Genomic DNA, 19,106 nt, shown 5'->3' with positions numbered 1-19,106 from the left:
AAAAAGGTGGTGACTGTCCACTTTACGCCCCTCTATTAAATTGCCTCATCATCTGTTGTTGCAAAGAGAAGCACCCTAGCTCTCTCGTCTTTTTATAAAACATGCTTTTTAATCCAAAAAGTTTATCCATACATGTAATTAATAGACAATTATATAAAACAATAAGAATTTAAATTTAAGAGAGTTTCAGTCATTACATGATGGTTCTAATCATGTCCTTTCCCTCCCATACCCTCTTTCACTAATCGTCCTACCCACAAAGAAAATTTTATGTACCCTGTGTTTAAAAAAAAAAGTAAAGGATATATAGTAATAAAAAGTAAAGTTGTACAGAGTGAACTGGGAGTATTTGCATGTGAATCAGGAAAACACTGGGGTTTGAATCCCATGCTGTCTGTAAGGAGTTTGTACATTCTCCTGTATCTGTGTGGGTTTTTCCCCAAGGGCCCTGGTTCATTCTCACTATTTGAAATGTACTGGGGATGTATGTTAATTGAGAGTAAATTGGGTAGGCCAGACATGTGGGCCAAAATGGCCTGTTGCTGTGCTGAATATCTAAATTTTAAAAAAATTTACAGCTATTCCACGACATGTGTCCGAGTTCTGTTCTGACTGACTGGTCATAGCTCAAAATGGACATAAGTCGGAAGTAGACCACATGCAATCACATTAACTATTTTTTGTCCTTCATATTGGTTGATTACCTTCATTTTCAATTCCAAATCTAGCATCTTCCTCTGCTTCTTGGCAGATTTATCAGCAGGGGATGGGTTTTTCCTCTTGGTTGCCATCTTCTTTAGTGAGCTTACCATGCTTACTGAATGGCAACTGAATTGGTCACAATCGTACACACACACAGCCATTTATTTTTTTTGGTCTTATGTACAGATAATTGTAACTTACATAGGTCATAAGACAGGGAGAGGCTGTATAACAGCATAAGGAAAAAGAAGGTCATCTGGCCCATCGAGCCTGGTTTGCCATTCAATAATACTTAAGTTCCCGACAATAGGAAAAAAAAACTAATTCTGTCTCTGCTACTATCTTCGGCAGAGAATTGCACAGATTCATTGCAAAATGGAAAAAGCAGTTCTTCTCATCTCTTATAAATGTACTCAGCTGAATCTTGAGGTTTGTCCCCTAGTTCGAGTGGAAACAACTTTCCTGCCTCCATCTTGCCTATCCTTTCATAATTGTATGTTTCTATAAATTCCCCTCATTCTTCTGAATTGCAGTGAATATAATTCTTGGTGACTTAATTTCTCCTTGTTGGCTAATGCCTCATCTCTAGAATCAATCTAGTGAACCTCCTCTGTACTGCCTCCAAAGCCAGTACATCTCTTTGGTATAGAGAACAGAATTATACACTTTACAGTATAACCTCCTGGCTCTTAAATTCAATTCATGTTGCATTGAAGGCCAACATTCATTTTACTTTCTTGATTATCTGTTGTATTTGCAAACCAACCTTTTGTTATTTATGCACAAGCACCCCCAAATCCCTCAACACAACAGCATGCTGCAATATTTCTTCATTTAAATAATAATCTATTCTAAACTTTTCCTTCCAGTGTGGATGACCTCACATTTACTAATCTGGTACTCCATCTGCCAGCTTCTTGACTGCTCACTTAACTTTTCAATATTTCTCTGCAGATTCTCCACATCATCTGCACAATTTGGTTTTCCACTCAATTTGGTCGCATCATCAAACTTGTATATGCTACACTCGATCCCCTCTTACAAATTGTTAATCTGTGTCCTGAACAGTTGGGGGCCTTGCACTGATCCTACGACACTCTGCTTGCCACTGATTGCCAACTGGAGAAATACCCATTTATCCCAACTTTCTGCCTTCCATGTGAATAAATGATCCCCAACTCACTGCATCCATATCTTACAGATAAGTCTTTTGTGTGGCACCTTTTGTAATGCCTTCTGCAAATTCGAATATACTAGATTCACCTGATCACCTCCATCCACTAGTTAAATTCTCAAAGTATTCCAGTAAATTTGTCAGAGGAATTCCCTTCTTGAATCCATGCTGTATCTGTGAACAATTTCTATCCAGATGTCTTGCTATTTCTTCCTTAATGATAGCTTCAAACAAGTGAAAGTGCCTTCGTCACACAGAGGGTGATGGGTACATGGACTGAGCTGCCAAAAGAAGTAGTTGAAGCAGATAGTAATGTAACATTCAAAAGACACTCAGACAAATGGATGGGAAAGATGGAGGAAAATGAGTGAATGCAGCCAAATGGTTGCTCTGCACACGTTGGGTGAAAGGGCCAATTTCGGTTCCATAGAACTCTATGACTAATGTACAAAATAAAGTATTACTACTAATTGCTATTTTAATAACTTTAAAGAAGCAGGATATACTTTTCAGCTGAATTAAAAGCTGCTTTATTTTTTGATTTATTTGAAATAAAGGAAATAAATTGATGTCTGACTAATGTTGGCAAGGTGTTTTAAATATCCTTGCCTTAGACCAATTGACTGATACTATACTTATGCTACCTATTGTATTCTGTAACAGGTTTAGCAGTTATAACTTACTTAATTTTAAGGATTTTTTCTATTTAATGAACATTATAATATCTTTTGCTGTACCATCTCCATATTTGTTGGTTTTTCTATTTTAAGTTGTAGCAACTACGTATATTGTAAATCAGTGGTTCTCAACCTTTTTCTTTCCACTCACATTCCACTTTAAGTATTCCCTGTGCCATAGGTGCTCTGTGATTACTAAGGGATGTGGGTGGAAAGAAAATGTGTGAAAACCACTGTTTTAATCGTGCCTAATTGACTTGTTATATGCATGGTTTCATAACTCCAAAGGAAATGGGCCAATGACAGTTTTTCTCAAGCAAAATATTTCAGTAATAATTGGGTCTAGAGCAGTGATTGTCAACCTTCCCTCACATGCCACCTTAAGCAATCCCTTACTAATCACAGAGCATCAATGGCATAGGGATTCTTAAAGTGGCATGTGAGTGGACAGAAAAAGGTTGAGAACCACTGTTGTAAATGATCACATTTGTTAGCTGCTCTGGTTAGTTTTGCATCGTGTAAGAGAAATTTCACCAGTTACATCATATGAAACTGCTTATGCATTTGAAGTTAGGTTTGACGTTGGATTTTTATCATGGCAGTTTAATTGATTTCATGGTTGTACTTCATAAATTATTGATGGCTTGCATGCCTAAATATCAGGGGAAAGAATTGGAAAGATTACAATAGAACATAGGAAAAGGCCTTTCAGTTCACCATGTTCGCACCGACAATGATGCCAATCAAAATTAATCCCATCAATTCCTTGCCTATTAATGCCTCTGAAGCCCCACTATCATATCTGCATCCATTCAGTGCACATTCCAAGCACCAATGCTATGAGTGTTTAAAAAAATTTGCCTCATGTATCTCCTTGAAACTTCTTTCTTATCTAAGACTATGTCCTCTAATATTTGACATTTTCATTTTGGGCGAAAAAAAGGACTATCTTGTCTATTCCTCTTGAAATTTTATATACTTCCTTCAGCCTCTGACAATCCAGCTAAAATAATGCAAATTTGTTCAAACTCTTTGTCACTCTCTAATCCAGACTACATCCTTGTTATCCTCCAGCACCCTCCCAAAGACTCCACATTCTTCTTGTTATATGGTGACCAGAACAACACACACTACAGAAGATATGGTCTATCGAAAGTTTTATGCAATTAAATCACAACCTGTGAATGTCAGCGCCTCTATTTCCTCAGGAGTTTGCGGAGGTTTGGTGTGACGTCAGAAACCTTGGCAAATTTCAACAGATGAGTGGTGGAAAGTGTGTGGTCTGGCTGCATCACTATGTGGTATGGAAGCATCAAATTGTGTGGAAAGCCTTGCAAAAGGTAGTGGACACAGCCCAGGGTATCAAAGACAAAATCCTCCCCGTCAAGAACAGTTACAGGGAATGCTGCCATTGGAAAGCAGCAGCAATCATCAAGGATCCACATCACACAGCACATGCTCTATTCTTGCTACCACCATCAGGTAAAAGGTATAGAGGTAAAGGTGCCACAAGACTTGCACCACCAGGTTAAGGAACAGCTGCTACCCCTCTACCATTAGACTTCTCAACAAGAAACCCAGTTAGGGACATATTGAAGGAGCACTTTGATTTTATTTTCTCCTTATTGCACAGTCAGTTTGCTGACATTTCTCTTTATTTTCATCTGTACGTTGAGTCATTTTTTTGCACTACCATTAAGTAGTGATTCTGCCTTGCCCTCTGGAAAAGAATCTCAGGGTTGTATGTGATGTCATGTTTGTATACTGACAATAAATCTGATGGAGAGCTGTCATAAAATGATTGGAATGGTGATATTCACAAAAATAATGAACAATTTTGTTGTTCTAGGCGCCGTAGTAAATGGGATTGTCCGGAATCAGTTCCTGTGTCGTTAGAGTCACAGATGAACAATTTTTCAGTCACAATGCCACAAGGTGGAGGTTTACCAGGCTCTGCAACAGCTAGCCATTCTTCTCAGTCTTCATCAGATGCATTGGATGCCGCTTCTGCTGCAGCTGCTAGGATTAATGCCATGTTGATGGCAAAAGGGAAACTGAAGTTACCGCAGACTCCAAGTAACAGAGTGAGTAATGTTTTTAAATTAAATGCAGTGATTCTTTTTGTATCATCTGAAATGAAAATATTTTGTTATCTAAAGTAAGTTTGTTTGTTTTTAAGTATTTGAACAATTCTTTCTGTGCTAACAGCATTTTACTGTTTAATGCCACATTGAGCACCAATTTTTTTATTAATACACTATTGCAAACTTGGTATTCTGTTTACAGTTTCCTTACAAAAATGCAGTAAAGTTTCTTTGTGCCTACCCACTTTTATTTTCAGGTAAAATGACATCAGCATTTACATCTATTGTAATGCTTCAGTAAATTAATCAGTATGTTTTTGAAGTTGGCCACTGAAGAATGCATCTTGCTTGAAATCCAAAAAAAGTTAGATACTGTAAGGATTTTTGCTTCATCCCTACAGTTCAAACTTGATTAGGATGCAAAACCTTGGTTGAGTCAGGCAGTAATGGGTTCAAAGAGTAGGCTGACACCTTAAATTAAAAAGACAAAATGCAGAAAATAACTCAGCATGTCAGGCCATATCTAAAATTTAAAATTCAAATTTTAGTGTCTGAGCTTGAAAAGTCTTTGTGAAATGTTAGCTATTTTACTTCCCATAGATGCTGGCCAATCAGCTTAATATCCACGGGAATTTGTTTTTATTTTAAATTTCCATTGTGACGCAATACAGTAAAATCCTCATTACTGATATCTTCGTGGATTGCGGATGCCAGAAACGTAAATTTTCCGGTTGACTGAAACTCCTTCTTGCAATGCCTAACTAATACACCTGCATAAAGAATACACCGTTTAAAAGACAAAGGACAGTGCAAAATGTAAAGTAATTTGAAAATAAAATCAGTATTGTAGTCTTTAATTACGTAAAGTTCATTTAATTAAATACTGTAACAGTGTTGCACTAACCACTACTCTAAACGTGCCACCTTCATAATTAAATATCCCACCCAAGGTTACAGATAAAGCTTTACTATTATACCTAATACTAATAAAGATATAGGCTCTTACTAGGCAGGGATGGGGAGACCTACCCCTCCACCTCTTTATCCACGTAATTTATAAACTGGAAACATTTTTCAGATTTGCAACCATTAGCGATATGAAAAGACTAAGTCAGCAGATCAACAGTTTTGACCTATCTTTTTTCATCTCCAAATGAGATTTCAGATTTATTCTCAGAGTACATACATGATATCACATACAACCCTGAAATTCCTTTTTCCTGCAGGTAGTGAAAAAAATAAACTCTACACAATGTAATGAATGTCAACAAACTGGGCAATACAGAGAGAACAAAGAAGATCAATAGTGCACAAGTAAGAGTCCTTAAATGAGACTCTGATTTACTTTGTTCATTCAGGATTCTGTTGATGGAGGGATAGCAGCTGTTCCTGAACCTGGTGGTGCGAGTCTTATGGCACCCATTCCTCTTTCCTGTTGGCAGCAGCGAGAACAGTGTGTGCGCTAGGTAGTGTGCATCTTTGATGATTGCTGCTGCCCTCTGACGGCACCGTTCCCTGCAGATGTACTCAATAGTGGGGAGGGTTTTGCCAGTAATGTTCTGGGCTTATCCACTACCTTTTGGAGGGCTTTATGCTCAGGGGTATTGGTGTTCCCATAGCAGACTGTGATGCAGCCAGTCAGCACACTTTCCACCAAACATCTATAGAAATTTGCCAGGGTTTCTAGTGTCATACCAAACCTCTGCAAACTCCTGAGGGAGGAGAGGTGTTTTGTGCTTTCTTCACGATGCCATTGGTGTATTGGGTCCAGGAAAGACTCTCTGAGACAGTGACTCCTAAGAACTTAAATTTACTCACCCTCTAATTTCCCAGTGATCACTGAATTGTATACTTCTGGCTTTCCTTTCCCAAGGTCAACATTCAGCTCCTTAGTTTTGGTGACATTGAGTGCAAGGTTATTAGTGCACCATTCAGCCAAGTTTTCAATCTCCATCCTGTATGCTGATTCATCCCCTTAATAAAACCCACTTCCGTGGTATTGTTGGCAAATTCCCAGCTACATAGTCATAGGTGTAAAGTGAGTAGAGTGTGGGTGAAGAACACAGCCCTATTGTGCTCTCGAACTGATGGAGATTGGAGAAGTTCTTACCAAACTTCACTGATTATGGTCTGGAGGTGAGGAAATCCATGATCCAATTATGCAGTGGGATGTTAACTCCAAGGTCTTGGAGTTTGCTGATCATTTTTTCAGGGATGATGGTATTAAATGCTAAGCTGTTGTCGATAAAGAGCATCCTGCACCTTTGCTGTCCAGGAGTTCCAGGGCTTTGTGTAGAGCCAGTGAGATGGCATCTGTCACAGACTTGTTGCATTATCCTTTTGAGGATGTCCCACTTACCAAAAAAGGATATATAATCCAATAAGTTACTGATCAATAGGTCCATTCTTAAATTATCAGGAAAGTTTTCAAAAGTGCACTCATGAGGCACTTAACTCTTCAATGCCAGATTTAGAATTTGCAGACGTTACTTGGTTCCAAAGCTAATCACAATCTTGTTCAATACATACATAACAATCTGTGAATGTGAGTGACTGCTCTTGTCATCAAAGTGGCATTTGATTTTAAAAAAATTGGAATCTTGGAGTCCTTGTAAAAGTGAAGTCAGAAGAAAAAAAACAGTCAAGAACAAGAGCAGGTCATCTGGCATGTCGAGCCTGCTCTGCCATTCAACAAGACTATGGCTGATCTGGCTGTAGACTCGGCTCCACTTCCCTGCCTTTTCCCCATTACTTGTAACTCTTTTACTATGCAAAATCTATCTATGTCTTGAGGCAACATATTCTGCTTCAATGGACAGAAAATTCCACAGATTCACTACTCTTGCTCACGTCTTTCTTAATTCTACTTCCCTTAATTTTGAAGCTGTGACTCCTACTTCTCCTCTCACCTCCAAGTGGAAACATATTTGGTACTTGCAGGCAGTACTTTATTCCTGAACTTCATTTTATTGGAAACCTAGATCAAAAATCTGAATTACTGAGGAGAATTTGTCTAATATATTGCCCCCACTCTGTAAACTCTTGTACAGAAGTCCTTATGTTGCACCTTCTCAAATGCCTTATCCAAATATACAAAATCTATCTGACTTCCATGATCCACTGCACTTGTTATACCCTGTTTCTATCCAATCTATTCCTTTTGCAATTCAAGTTCATTATCATCTGACTATAAATACATATCCAGAGGAAATAGAGTTTATCCAGACACTGGTGGATGCACATACACAATAGACAGCACATAGTAATCATATGTATACAAATAAATATTATTTGAAATAAATATATATATAAATATTTTAGGATTGCATGCTTGGTTACAGGATACTTTTCATCAATCTATGGGAAGAAACTATTTCCCAGTCCAGATTTTGGTGCTCTTGTTTGTATCTCTTCCTTGATGGTTGGAGGTCAAAAAGATATTATGTGCTGGATTTTTATATTTCTACAAGATCCCTCTTCATTTTTTCTAAATTCAAATGAGTATCATCCCAGGTAACTTGATCTCTGCTCATAGGCTATCACTCTAATTTCTTGGGGAACCTCTTCTGCAGCTCCTCCAAGGCCAGTATATCTTTGCTCAAGCAAGGCTAACTGAATTGCACACAGTGCTACAGGTCCCACCTCACCGGTTCCCTGTACACTCACAGCACAATCTCCCTGCTTTGAAATTTAATTCCTCTATCAATGAAGGCCAACATCCATTTGCCTTCTTGATTACCAGTTGCACCTGCAACCAAGCTTTTTTTAAATTTTAAATTTAGATACACAGCATGATAACAGGCCATTTCAGCCCACGAGTCCGTGCTGCCCAATTAACCTAAACCTTGAGCGAGAAGAATGGGAGTTCAAGCAAGGGTGGGAACAGTGCCGAGGTGAGGCTCAATTTTTGATATTTTAGTAATTAGATTAAGAATTTGTTGGTGATGTATCACAAATTTCAGTGATCTCCTGGAACTCTGCTTGATTGCCATTAGGGAGTTGGGGAGAATTTTCAAAAGTTTTTCCTGAAATTGGATAGAACAGGTTTTTTTCTTTGGTCTTTTGCCTTCCCCGGGAGCCAAGTTGCCAGCATATTAGAGCAGAGTTATCGTAAATCCAAAAGTAGCAGTGGTGTTAGATAGAGAGAAATACAGATAAAAACAGATAGATAAAGAGAGTGAGAGAGAATGTGGATATGCAGCTGAGCCAAGGGAATGATCCTCTTGCAGGATGTGGGTTGTCAGGGAAGCCAGCAGTATCCCTGATGACTTTAACTGTGAGAAGTGCATCTATCCACTTCTGAAAACCGAATTAAGGAATTGGAGTTGGATGAACTCCAGAACATTTGGGAGGATGAGGGGGTGATTAATATGAGTTGTAGGGACACTATCACACCTGGGAGACAGGAGGAGGGTTGATGGGTAACAGTTAGGAAAGAGAACAGGCAGGCAGTGCAGGGCACCCCTGTGGGCTTATCCTTGAATACTGTTGAGGGGGACGACCTACCAGGTACAAGCCATGATGATCAGGTCTCTGGCACGGAGTCTGGTCTTGTGGCTAAAAAGGGAAAGGAGGAGAAGAGACAAGCTGTAGTGATAGGGGATTCTATAGTTACGGGTACAGATAAGAGGTTCTGTGAAGGAGATTGAGTATCCCGAATGGTATGTTGTCTTCCTGGTGCCAGGGTTCGAGATATCTCGGATTGAGTTCACGCATTCTCAGGAGGGAGGGTGAGCAGCCAGATGTTGTGGTCTATATAGGGCTCAATGACTTGGATAGGAATGGTGAGGAGGTCCTAAAAGGAGAGTTCAGGGAGTTAGGTACTAGATTGAAGAAAAGGACCTCTAGGGTAGTGATCTCAGGATTGCTACCCGTGCCACTTGCTGGTGTGGTTAGAAATAGCTGGATAATGCAGTTTAAAGAGACGGTACAGGTGGGGAGAATCAGGTTTCTAGACCATTGTGCACTCTCTTCCAGCAAAGGTGGGACCTGTTCCGATGGGACGGTTTGCATCTGAACTGGAGGGGGACAAATATCCTTGCAGGCAAGTTTGCTAGTGCTGCTCCAGTGGGTTTAAACTAGATTTCCGGGGGAGGGCAACCTGAGTGTTAGAGCAGATAGTGAAGTGGAGGAGGATAAAGGTCATGTGAGGACTGCATGTACAGACAGAAAGGTTTGTATTTAATAGAAATGTTCTCGGGAATATTTATTTCAATGCAAGGAAATATTGTAGGAAAGGTAGACGATCTTAGGGCATGTGGAATTATGAGATTATTGCTATTAGTGAGACTTGGTTGCAGGAGGGGGAGGACTGACAGCTCAATGTTCTGTGGGGTTCCGTTGTTTCAGATTTGATAGAGGGGGAGGGATGAAAGGGGGAGAAATTGCATTGTGAGTCAGGGAAAATATCACAGCTGTGCTTAGCCAGGACAGTCCAGAAGGCTCGTCTACAGAGGCCATATGGATAGAGCTGAGGAACAGGAAAGGTGTGACTACACTGATAGGGTTGTATTATAGACTACCCAATAGAGAGAATTGTTGGAGAAAATCTGTAGAGAGATAGCAGACTGATATAAGAAACAGAAAGCTGTGATATTAGGAGATTTTAACTTTCCATGTATTGACCAGGGCTTCTATACTGTAAAAGGGCTGGATGGCTTGGAGTTTGAAATGTGTTCAGTAAAGTTTTCTAAATCAGTCTATAGAGGTACAGTATGTTTCCAATTATCCAAAATGCTTGGGACTGGATGTGTTTCAGTTAACTACATTTCACAAGTTATCTGATCTGCAGCTCAGTTTAAGCAGCAGAATACTTGTTTCGGCTGATGCCGATCCTGACACTTTCCCACTGCCATCGCCAATCCTGACCAGGCACCCGAGGTCCCTGCTCGGATCCCTGACACCTACTCACCGCCATTGAGGAACCTGCCCAAGAGCCTGAGGTCCAAGCTCAGATCCCTGACACCTCCCCACCACAGTTGCAGAACCTGCCCAATCGCCCAAGGTCCCCACTTGGATCCTCGCCACCTCCACCGCCTTATGGGGCCTGCTCAGGAAAGTCCAGCCCTGGCCCTGGCTGCCGACCCAAAGGAGCTCCTGATGCAATAGCCGCCAACCCAAACACTGGCCCCAGCTGCCGACTCACCAGAGCTCCTGACGCAATGGCCTCCAATACAAACACTGGCCCCACGCATTAATCACAGGTCTCCAGTCTGAGAAGCAATCATCCACTACCACTGCCTTCTCCCATTTAGCCAATATCAAATCCAGCTTACAACCTCTCAATGGATACCTAGTGTCTAAACTTTCTAAACTAACCTCCCATGTGGGATCTTGTCAGAGGCCTTACTAAAGTCCATGTAGACAACATCCACAGCCTTTCCTTCATCTACTTGGTAATTTTCTCGAAAAACTCTCGAAGATTTGTTAAATATGACCTACCGTGCACAAAACCATGCTGACTCATTAATTCAGCCCGTGGGTTTCTAAATATTTGTATATCTGATCTCTCAGAACACCTTCCAGTACTTTACCCACGACTGATAACAGGCTCACCAGCCTGTAATTTCAAGGTTTACTTTTGGAGCCTTTTTTAAACAGTTGAACAACATGAGCTACCTTCCAAACCTCTGGCACCTCACCATAGCTAAGGATGTTTTATATGCTGTGCTAGTTTACTTTTGTAATTTATTTTTCTTTATTGTTTGGTGGGTTTTTTTTGTTGCTTTTTAAAGTATTCCAATCTTCTAGTTTCCCACTACTCTTGGCAACTTTATGCATAAAGATTTTAATTTAATCTCTTTATTTACTTAGTTATCTAAACCTGACTCTCTCTTCCCTTACAGTTCTTGTGTTTAACTGAAATGTATGTTTGTTAAGCACGATGAAAAATCTCTTTGAAAGACTCTCATTTTTCCTCAACTGGCCCACCATATAGCCTGAGTTCTCATTGTACATTAGTGAACTTGTCTCTCATTCCATTATAATCTGTCTTGTTCAAACATAAGTTTTAGATTTTACTTTTTCACCTTCTACATGAGAAATTCAATCATACTCGATTACCGTACTCTTTCTGAGGATCCCTAAATGCAATATCATTAATTTTATCTAATTGTACAGGACTGGATCTAAAATAACAAGTTTTATTGCAGGTTTAGTAATATTTTGTTCAAGGAATCTATCGCTCATGCATCCTATGAACTCCTCTTTAACATGATTTGTCTAATCAGTATGCAAGTTAAAGTCTCCATAACAACTGCTGTTCCATTCTTATATGCATCAGATCATTTCTGGTTTAGTGTCTGTGCACCGTAGTGTTATTATTTTGTAGCCTACAGATTTATGCAACCCCTCAACTAGCTGGTCTGTAACCCTCAGTTATGCTTCCTCATTGCCATATTTGATTCTACCAACAACTGTGGTGTCATCTGCAAATTTGTAGATAGCATTGTAATTGTGCCTGGCCACAACAGTCATGGATGAAGAGTGAGAAGATCAGTGGGCTAAGCACACATCCTTGAGATGCGCCCGTGTTGGTAGTAAGTAAGGAAGAGATGTTTCCAATTTGTACTGCCTGTGGTTTTCTGATGAGGAAGTCAAGGATGCAGTTACAGAGGTGGGTGCAGAGACCCAGGGTTTGGAGCTTCTTGACCAGCATGGAGGGAATAATGGTGTTGAAAGCTGAGCCATATGTATGAGTTGCTGTTTTCAAGGTGATCCAGAGCTAGTGGAGAGCCAGAGATATTGTGTCTGCTGTGGAGCGATTGTGACCATAGGTAAATTACAGTGGGTCCGGATCTAAACTTAGATATGTGTTAATTCTGGCCACGACCAACCTCTCAAAGCATTTCATCACAGTAGATGTATATATTACTGGGTGATGGTCATTGAGGCAGCTCACTCTACTTTTCTTGGGCTCTGGGATGATTGATGCCCTTTTGAGGCAAGTGGAAACCTCTGACTGCAGCAATGAGATGTTGAAAATATCTGTGAACATTCCGGCTGGTTGGTTGACACAGATTTTCAGTATCCTGCCAGCTATGCCATCAGAGCCCGATGCCTTGCAAGAGTACTCCCTCGTGAATGATGTTTTGATGTTGGTCTCAAAGGGTTACAGGTAAATTCACCAAAATCAAATTCATTTATGGAAAAGTCACTGACCTTCAAATTCATCCCAAGAAAATTAACTATCAAATTCACCAATGGAAAAATCACCAACCATTAAATTCACCGACAATTGAAAGAATTTTTTTTTAAAAAGCTCATATTGTAGCGGCGGCTACAACCCAGACGAGTTGGGTTCAGTGACCAAAAAACTGATTTATTGCAGGCTGCCTGGATGGTCTTATACTCCTCGCCTGGACCTGGCTGAGAATCGCGCTGGGGGTCCCCGATGTCACCGGGGCGTCACGTGGGTCCCTAAGCACGGGCTTCTGAGCCCGGAGCCGAGGTTGGGAAGAAACCCCCGACGACGCCACTTTGGTTGGCTGCCCCGCCGCGTGCGTGACAAGCAGGGCCAGTTCACCTGCCTAATGGCGTACTGCCACACAGCCTGCCCCCAGAACCGGCACCAATGTCTTTTTTTGCCGGGCGGGCTCGCTTCTTGGGTTGGGCCACCACTACTGGTTCGGTGGGGTTGAGGTGGCCTGGCTTTAACCTGTCCACCGTAAACAGTTCCTTCTTACCACCGATGTCCAGTGTGAAAGTGGATCCTGAACCCTGGATGATTTTGTACGGCCCTTCTTATGGTCTTTGTAGAGATGCTGTGGACGGGCCCCACCTGATAAAAACGTACTCTGCAGAGTACAGCTTGTTGGGGACTTTAGAGGCCCGTGTGCTGTGTCTGGGCGGCGGTAGGGGTGTGAAGGAGTCCAATTGGGCCTGGAAGTGGAAAAGTAGACCGTGCGGTGACTGCTGGGGGTTGTGAGGTGTGTTGACAAACTCACCAGATAGGGTTAGCGGTGCACTGTAGACCAGCTTGGCTGATGACGCCTATAGGTCTTCTTTGGGTGTCAAGTGGATGCCCAGGAGCACCCAAGGCAGTTCATCCACCCAGTTGGAGCTGGTGAGGCGGGCCATAAGTGCCAACTTGAGATGGCGGTGCAATTGCTCGACTAGCCCATTGGCCTGTGGGTGATAGGCTGTGGTGTGATGTAGCTCGATCCCCAGCCTGTTGGCGAGCTGTGCCCAGAGCACAGAGGTGAACTGGGCACCCTGATCACTGGTGAGGTGGTTTGGGACGCCAAACTGGGCAACCCAACCATTCGAAAGCTCTCGGGAGCAGGAATCCGTGAAGGCATCTGGCATCGCCTCGGGCCAACGAGTGGTGCGGTCTACCTCGGGAAATGGGTAAGGGTCCGACAATGTCCACATGTATGTGGCTGAACCGATCCCGGACATGTTCGAAATCTTGTACAGGCGCTCTGATGTGCCTGTGTAACTTGGAAAGCTGGCAATGGGTGCAGGTTCTGACCCAGTCTGCAATCTGCTTCCAAAGCCTGTGCCAGACGAAACGTTCTGCCACCATACGGACTGTGGATGGAAGGGTGGAAAAGGTCATGGATATAGTGGAAGACTTGCCTGCGCCACTGCTGGGGAACCACTGGTCGCAGGGTGCTCATGGAGACATCGCACAGGACGGTGCCCTCACCGTGAGGAGTCGGGAGGTCCTGGAACTGCAGGCCCGCGTCTCCTCATCGGACTTCTGGTCCGGGGCGAGCTGGTCGAAATTGAGGTTGGGTGTCAGCGCGCAAATGGGCAGTCGTGAGAGTGGGTTGGTGACCACGTTGTCTTTCCCTGCCTTGTGCCGAATGTTGGTGGTGAACTCCGACACGAAGGAGAGGTGACGCTGGAGATCTCTTGCCATAGCGAGTGCCTGAGTGAGGGGTTTGTGGTCGGTGAAAATGGTGAAAGGCCTCCCCTCCAAGAAATAGCGGAAAGGACGCATCGCCAGGTACATGCCCAGCTACTCACGATCGAAAGCGCTATACTTGCGCTCTGGCGGGCGAAGGAGTTGGCTAAAGAATGCCAGTGGTTTCCACTATCCATTCACCTGCTGCTCCAGGACGGCACCGATGACACTGGCAGAGGCATCGATGAGTGCGCCATATGCAGGTTGGTGCGTGGGTGGACGTGCAGGGTAGCCTTCGCGATGGTATTTTTCATGGCTTCTAATGCCCTGCTGGCCTCTGGAGTCCAGGTGAGTGTCTTGTCTTTGGCCACGATGAGGGCGAAGAGCGGCTGTATGATGCGCAGAGCGCCTGGAATGAAGCGGTTATAGAAATTGACCATACCTGCGAACCTCTGTAGCCCCTTGAAGTTATCCAGGCGTGGGATTGCAGCGACCTTCGTAGTGGCAGGTGTGGCTCCTTCGGCCGTGATGGTATGGCCCAGGAACTGCATGGACTCTTTCCTGATCTGGCACTTGGCCAGATTGATTGTTAGGCCGAAGTCGGCCAGTCGGGTGAAGAGGGTGCGCAGGTGAGACTTGTGTTGTGCCCGGCCTCAGCTGGCGACAAGGATGTCGTTCAGGTAAATGAATACAAAATTCAAATCCCAGCCCACTGTGTCCATAAGGCGCTGGAAGGTTAGGGCGGCGTTCTTGAGCCCAAACGGCATGCGTAGGAACTTGAACAAGCTGAAGGGGATGATGATGTCCGTTTTGGGTATGTCCTCGGGGTGCACCGGGATTTGGTGATACCCGCGCACCAAGTCGACCTTGGAAAATACCTTCGCGCCATGCAGGTTGGCCTTAGTCCTGGATGTGAGGGATCGGGTAATGGTCAGGTACTGTCGCGTCATTAAGCCGTTGATAATCTCCACAGGGGCGCCAGCCGCCGGAGGCTTTCCGGACCAGGTGGAGTGGTGAGGCGTCAGACTGTCAGAGTGTCGAATGATCCCCAGCTTCTGCGGATGCGAGAACTCTTCCTTCACTTTCTGGAGTTTATCCGCCGGGAGCCGGCGTGCCTTGGCATGGACCGGCGGGCTTTGAGTGGGGATGTAATGAAACACCCCGTGGCGTGGTGAGGCGGCGGAGAACTGTGGCTTGAGGAGGGACGGGAACTCATCCAGGATACATTGAAACTAGTCCTTGGGGGTGCTGACCGTGGCCATCTGCGGCTGCTCTGTGCGGCAGGCTTTGCGGCGAACGGATTGGAAGGTACGGGCATCTACCAGACGCCTACCTTGAATGTCGACCAGGAGTCCTTGGGTGAGGAGGAAGTCGACACCCAGGATGGCATTTGGAAGGGATGAAGCGGTGAACCTCCATGAGAACTTCCACTGGCTGCTCTGGAAGTGGACAGTCTTGTTTCCATACGTTCGAATCTCTGTCGAATTGGCTGTACGGAGGGGAGGTTCTCGAGGCCTTTTTCGGGACTCTATGGCTGTGGCCGGGATGATGCTGATCTGGGCCCCGGTGTCGACGAGGAAGCGTCGGCTGCTGACTGAATCCCGCAGGTAGAGAAGGCTGTGTTCTTGGCCAGCCGCCGCAGCCATTAAGAGCAGCCGGCCTGCTTGTTTCCCTGGAACGAGCAGAGCTGATGACACTTCCGAGCCTTGGCTCCCCAGAACTGGTGGAAGAAGCAGGGGCCTGAAGTGAATGATTTGCTTCTGGCTATGCTCTTTGAGGCCCCTACAGGGGCCGGGTGTTCCACCACAGCGATAGTGGAAGGCTTGGTGTGGTCATACCCGTGACTCGTAACTGCTGAGTCCTCCAGGAATCGTTTGACCCATAGCTCCTGAGCCTTTTGAGTGACCTTCCTAGGGTCGACGAAGCTCTCCTGGGACAGTAACGGCCGGATGTCTTCAGGCAGATGGTCAAGGAAGATGCGCTCAAAGAGTGGGCAATTGGTGTGATCGTAAGCATCTCGTCCATCAATTCGATTGGAGTTCTGTTCCCCAAGGCGTCGAGGCGCACCATCCGAGTGGCACGCTGGCGCCTGGAGAGACAGAGGGAGCTGGTGAGCACCCGCTTGATGGTTCCGTACTTATTTTCTGCGGGTGGGTGCTGAATGAGGTGCAGCGCTCGTTTGGTGGTGGCCTGGTCCAGGGCAGCGACCACATGGTAAAACTTGGTCGAATCTGATGAAATCTGGCATAAGTGAAACTGAGCCTCTGCGTGGCTGAAGCAGGTCTCCGTCTCCTGAACCCAGAAGTCAGCGAGCTTGATGGCTATAGCGTTGATCGAAGGGTTGTTCACGTTGGGTTCAAAGACGTTTGAATCTGTCGGGGTCACCAATTGTAGCAAGGATCGCACAACCAGACGGGTTGGGTTCAGTGAGCAAAACCTGATTTATTGCAGGCTGCCTGGCTGGTCTTGTACTCCCAGCCCGGACCTGGCTGATAACCGCGTTTGGGGGGGCCCCGACATCACTGGGGCATCACGTGGGTCCCCAAGCGTGGGCTTCTGGGCCCGGTGTCGAGGTCGGGAGGAAACCCCTGACGACGCCATTTTGGCTGGCTGCCCCGCCGCGTGCGTGACAAGTGGGGCCAGTTGTACCGCCACAATATATTTTAATTTTTAATGAATTTTGAAGTGTCCTTTAATTAAGCTTTTAATCAGGTGTTAATTGGTAATTCCTGCAGACATTTATCTAACGAGCTTCCCTTAGCTGTATGCTCCCGCGGCTGTCTGGAAGTTCTCCAGTTGCTGCCCCACTCTCCCCACTTGAGGAGGTGGGGAGGGCTCAATGCAGGATCAACGGCCGACTTCATTACCCATAATCCCACACACAACTGGAATTTCCTGGTACTGGCAGAGCGGTTCCAGCTATGGGGATTATGGGTAATGAAGTTGGTCAATGATCCCATATTGAGCCACTGCTGCGAGGTGCCGAAGTGGCCAAGAAGCAGCCTGATGAGATGCCAGGAGGGGCCTGGTGAGCTTTGCAGTCGGAGGTCGGTTACAGGGTCCACCCAAGAGAGAGCTCTGCAGTTGGGGGTCGGTGAGAGTATGCGCTGGCCACAGGACAGAACTGGCATGCATCTCAACTCTGAAGTGGGTGGATCAGACGACAGGTGAATATTTGAATGAATTTTGAAGTCAGTGAATTTTCCCTCAGTGAATTAATTGGTCAGTGATTTTTCTCGTCAGTGAAATGATTTTGGTGAATTTACCACACACCACCTCAGAGACAGATATTACAGGGTCATCAGCCTTTGGATGGATTCTAGTAGGCACTGTTGGATTCTCTTTCTCAAAGTGGGCATAGAAGATGTTCAGCTCAATAGCTATCTATGATGTTCACCCTCACTTTGTAGGCTGTAATGGCCTGCACACCCTGCTTTAGCTGATGTGCATCTGTCTCTAGCTTCATCCAGAATCTCCGCTTTGCTTCAGAGATAGCCTTCTGTAGAAATATGGAATCCTGGCCTTAACACCATTGATCTTGCTCTCAGCATGTTGCGAAACCTGTGGTTCGTCCAAGGCTTCTGGTTTGGGAACACCTGGTATATGTGTGTGGGCACACACTCATCCATGCAGGCCTTCATGAAGTTAGTGACACCTGTTTCATATTCATTAAATCAAAGGCTGAGTTCAGTCCACCGATTCAAAGCAGTCTTGCAGACACTATTTGTGCTGTCGTCCTCAGTCACTGCTTGTTCGCTGGGAGTAGAAGTATAGCCAGATGATCAAACTTGCCAAAGTACGGTCATGGAATGGTTCAGTAGGTGTTTTTCATTGTGTGCAGTAGTGGTCAAGTGTGTTGGCTCCTCTGGTCTGGCATGTTACATGTTGGTAGTTCATTAGAGTTTTCTTCAGGATGGCCTTATTGAAGTCCCCTACAATGATCGGAAAGGCATCAGGATGCGGTGACATGGCTACTAATCACAGTGCTCAGCCCCTCCAATGCCAGCCTGATGTTAGCCTCGGGTGGAATGTACACTGCGACCAGAATGATGGATGGCAGTGAACTCCCTTTGGCAGGTAGAATGGGCGGCACTTCATTGCCAGATGTTCGAATGGGCGGCACTTCATTGCCAGATGTTCCATATCGGGGGAGCAAGACTGGGACGGAACTGTCACGTTTGTGCACCACAATGAATTAATGATGACACAAATGTCACCGCCTCTGAATTTTCCTGATGCCAGTGTCTGGTCATCATGGTGGATGGTGTAGCGCTATGACTGGAATGTCAATGTATCTGTAAAGCACGTCATACAGCACTTCCTGATGTCTCTCTGATGCTGTAATCTGGATCGGAGTTAATTGAGTTTGTTCTCCAAGGATTGTAAATTGGCCAAGAGAATGGTAGGGAGTGGAAGCCTCAGAGCCAGCTTAACCTGTAGCCCCCCTCTGTGTCCACATGGTTGGGTCTTTAAATGGCCCGTGGATCAGCTGCTGGTAACTCCTGTACTGTTTAAATGGTCCGTGCAATGTCTCTTTAAATCTCCCACAATGTTTAAATGGACTGAGTGTCTGCTGCTTGTAACTCCTGTGAAGTTTAAATGGCCCGTTCGCTGCTGCT

At 44.5% G+C, this 19,106-nt stretch overlaps 1 protein-coding gene across 9 annotated transcripts in view; it reads left to right on the top strand.

The window, feature by feature from the left end:
- The window catches only part of LOC138763579 (KH homology domain-containing protein 4-like), a 100,874-nt gene that overhangs the window by 1,744 nt on the left and 80,024 nt on the right, over positions 1–19,106 (top strand). For 8 of the 9 annotated variants that reach the window (XR_011357679.1, XM_069938010.1, XM_069937986.1 and 5 more), the window contains exon 2: positions 4,403–4,637. Coding sequence is in view for 7 of the 9 variants with exons in the window: in XM_069938010.1 (XP_069794111.1) it covers positions 4,403–4,637 (235 nt within the window). In the remaining 2 variants the exon portion in view is untranslated. Of the gene's footprint in view, positions 1–4,402; positions 4,638–19,106 lie in introns of those variants that run through there. The other variant, XM_069938030.1, reaches the window with a different exon arrangement.

The sequence above is a fragment of the Narcine bancroftii genome, chromosome 1 (genome assembly GCF_036971445.1).
Source record: "Narcine bancroftii isolate sNarBan1 chromosome 1, sNarBan1.hap1, whole genome shotgun sequence".
Classification (NCBI taxonomy): domain Eukaryota; kingdom Metazoa; phylum Chordata; class Chondrichthyes; order Torpediniformes; family Narcinidae; genus Narcine; species Narcine bancroftii.
The sequence above is the reverse complement of the archived record's forward strand: the minus strand, read 5'-3'. Positions and strand labels throughout refer to the sequence as shown.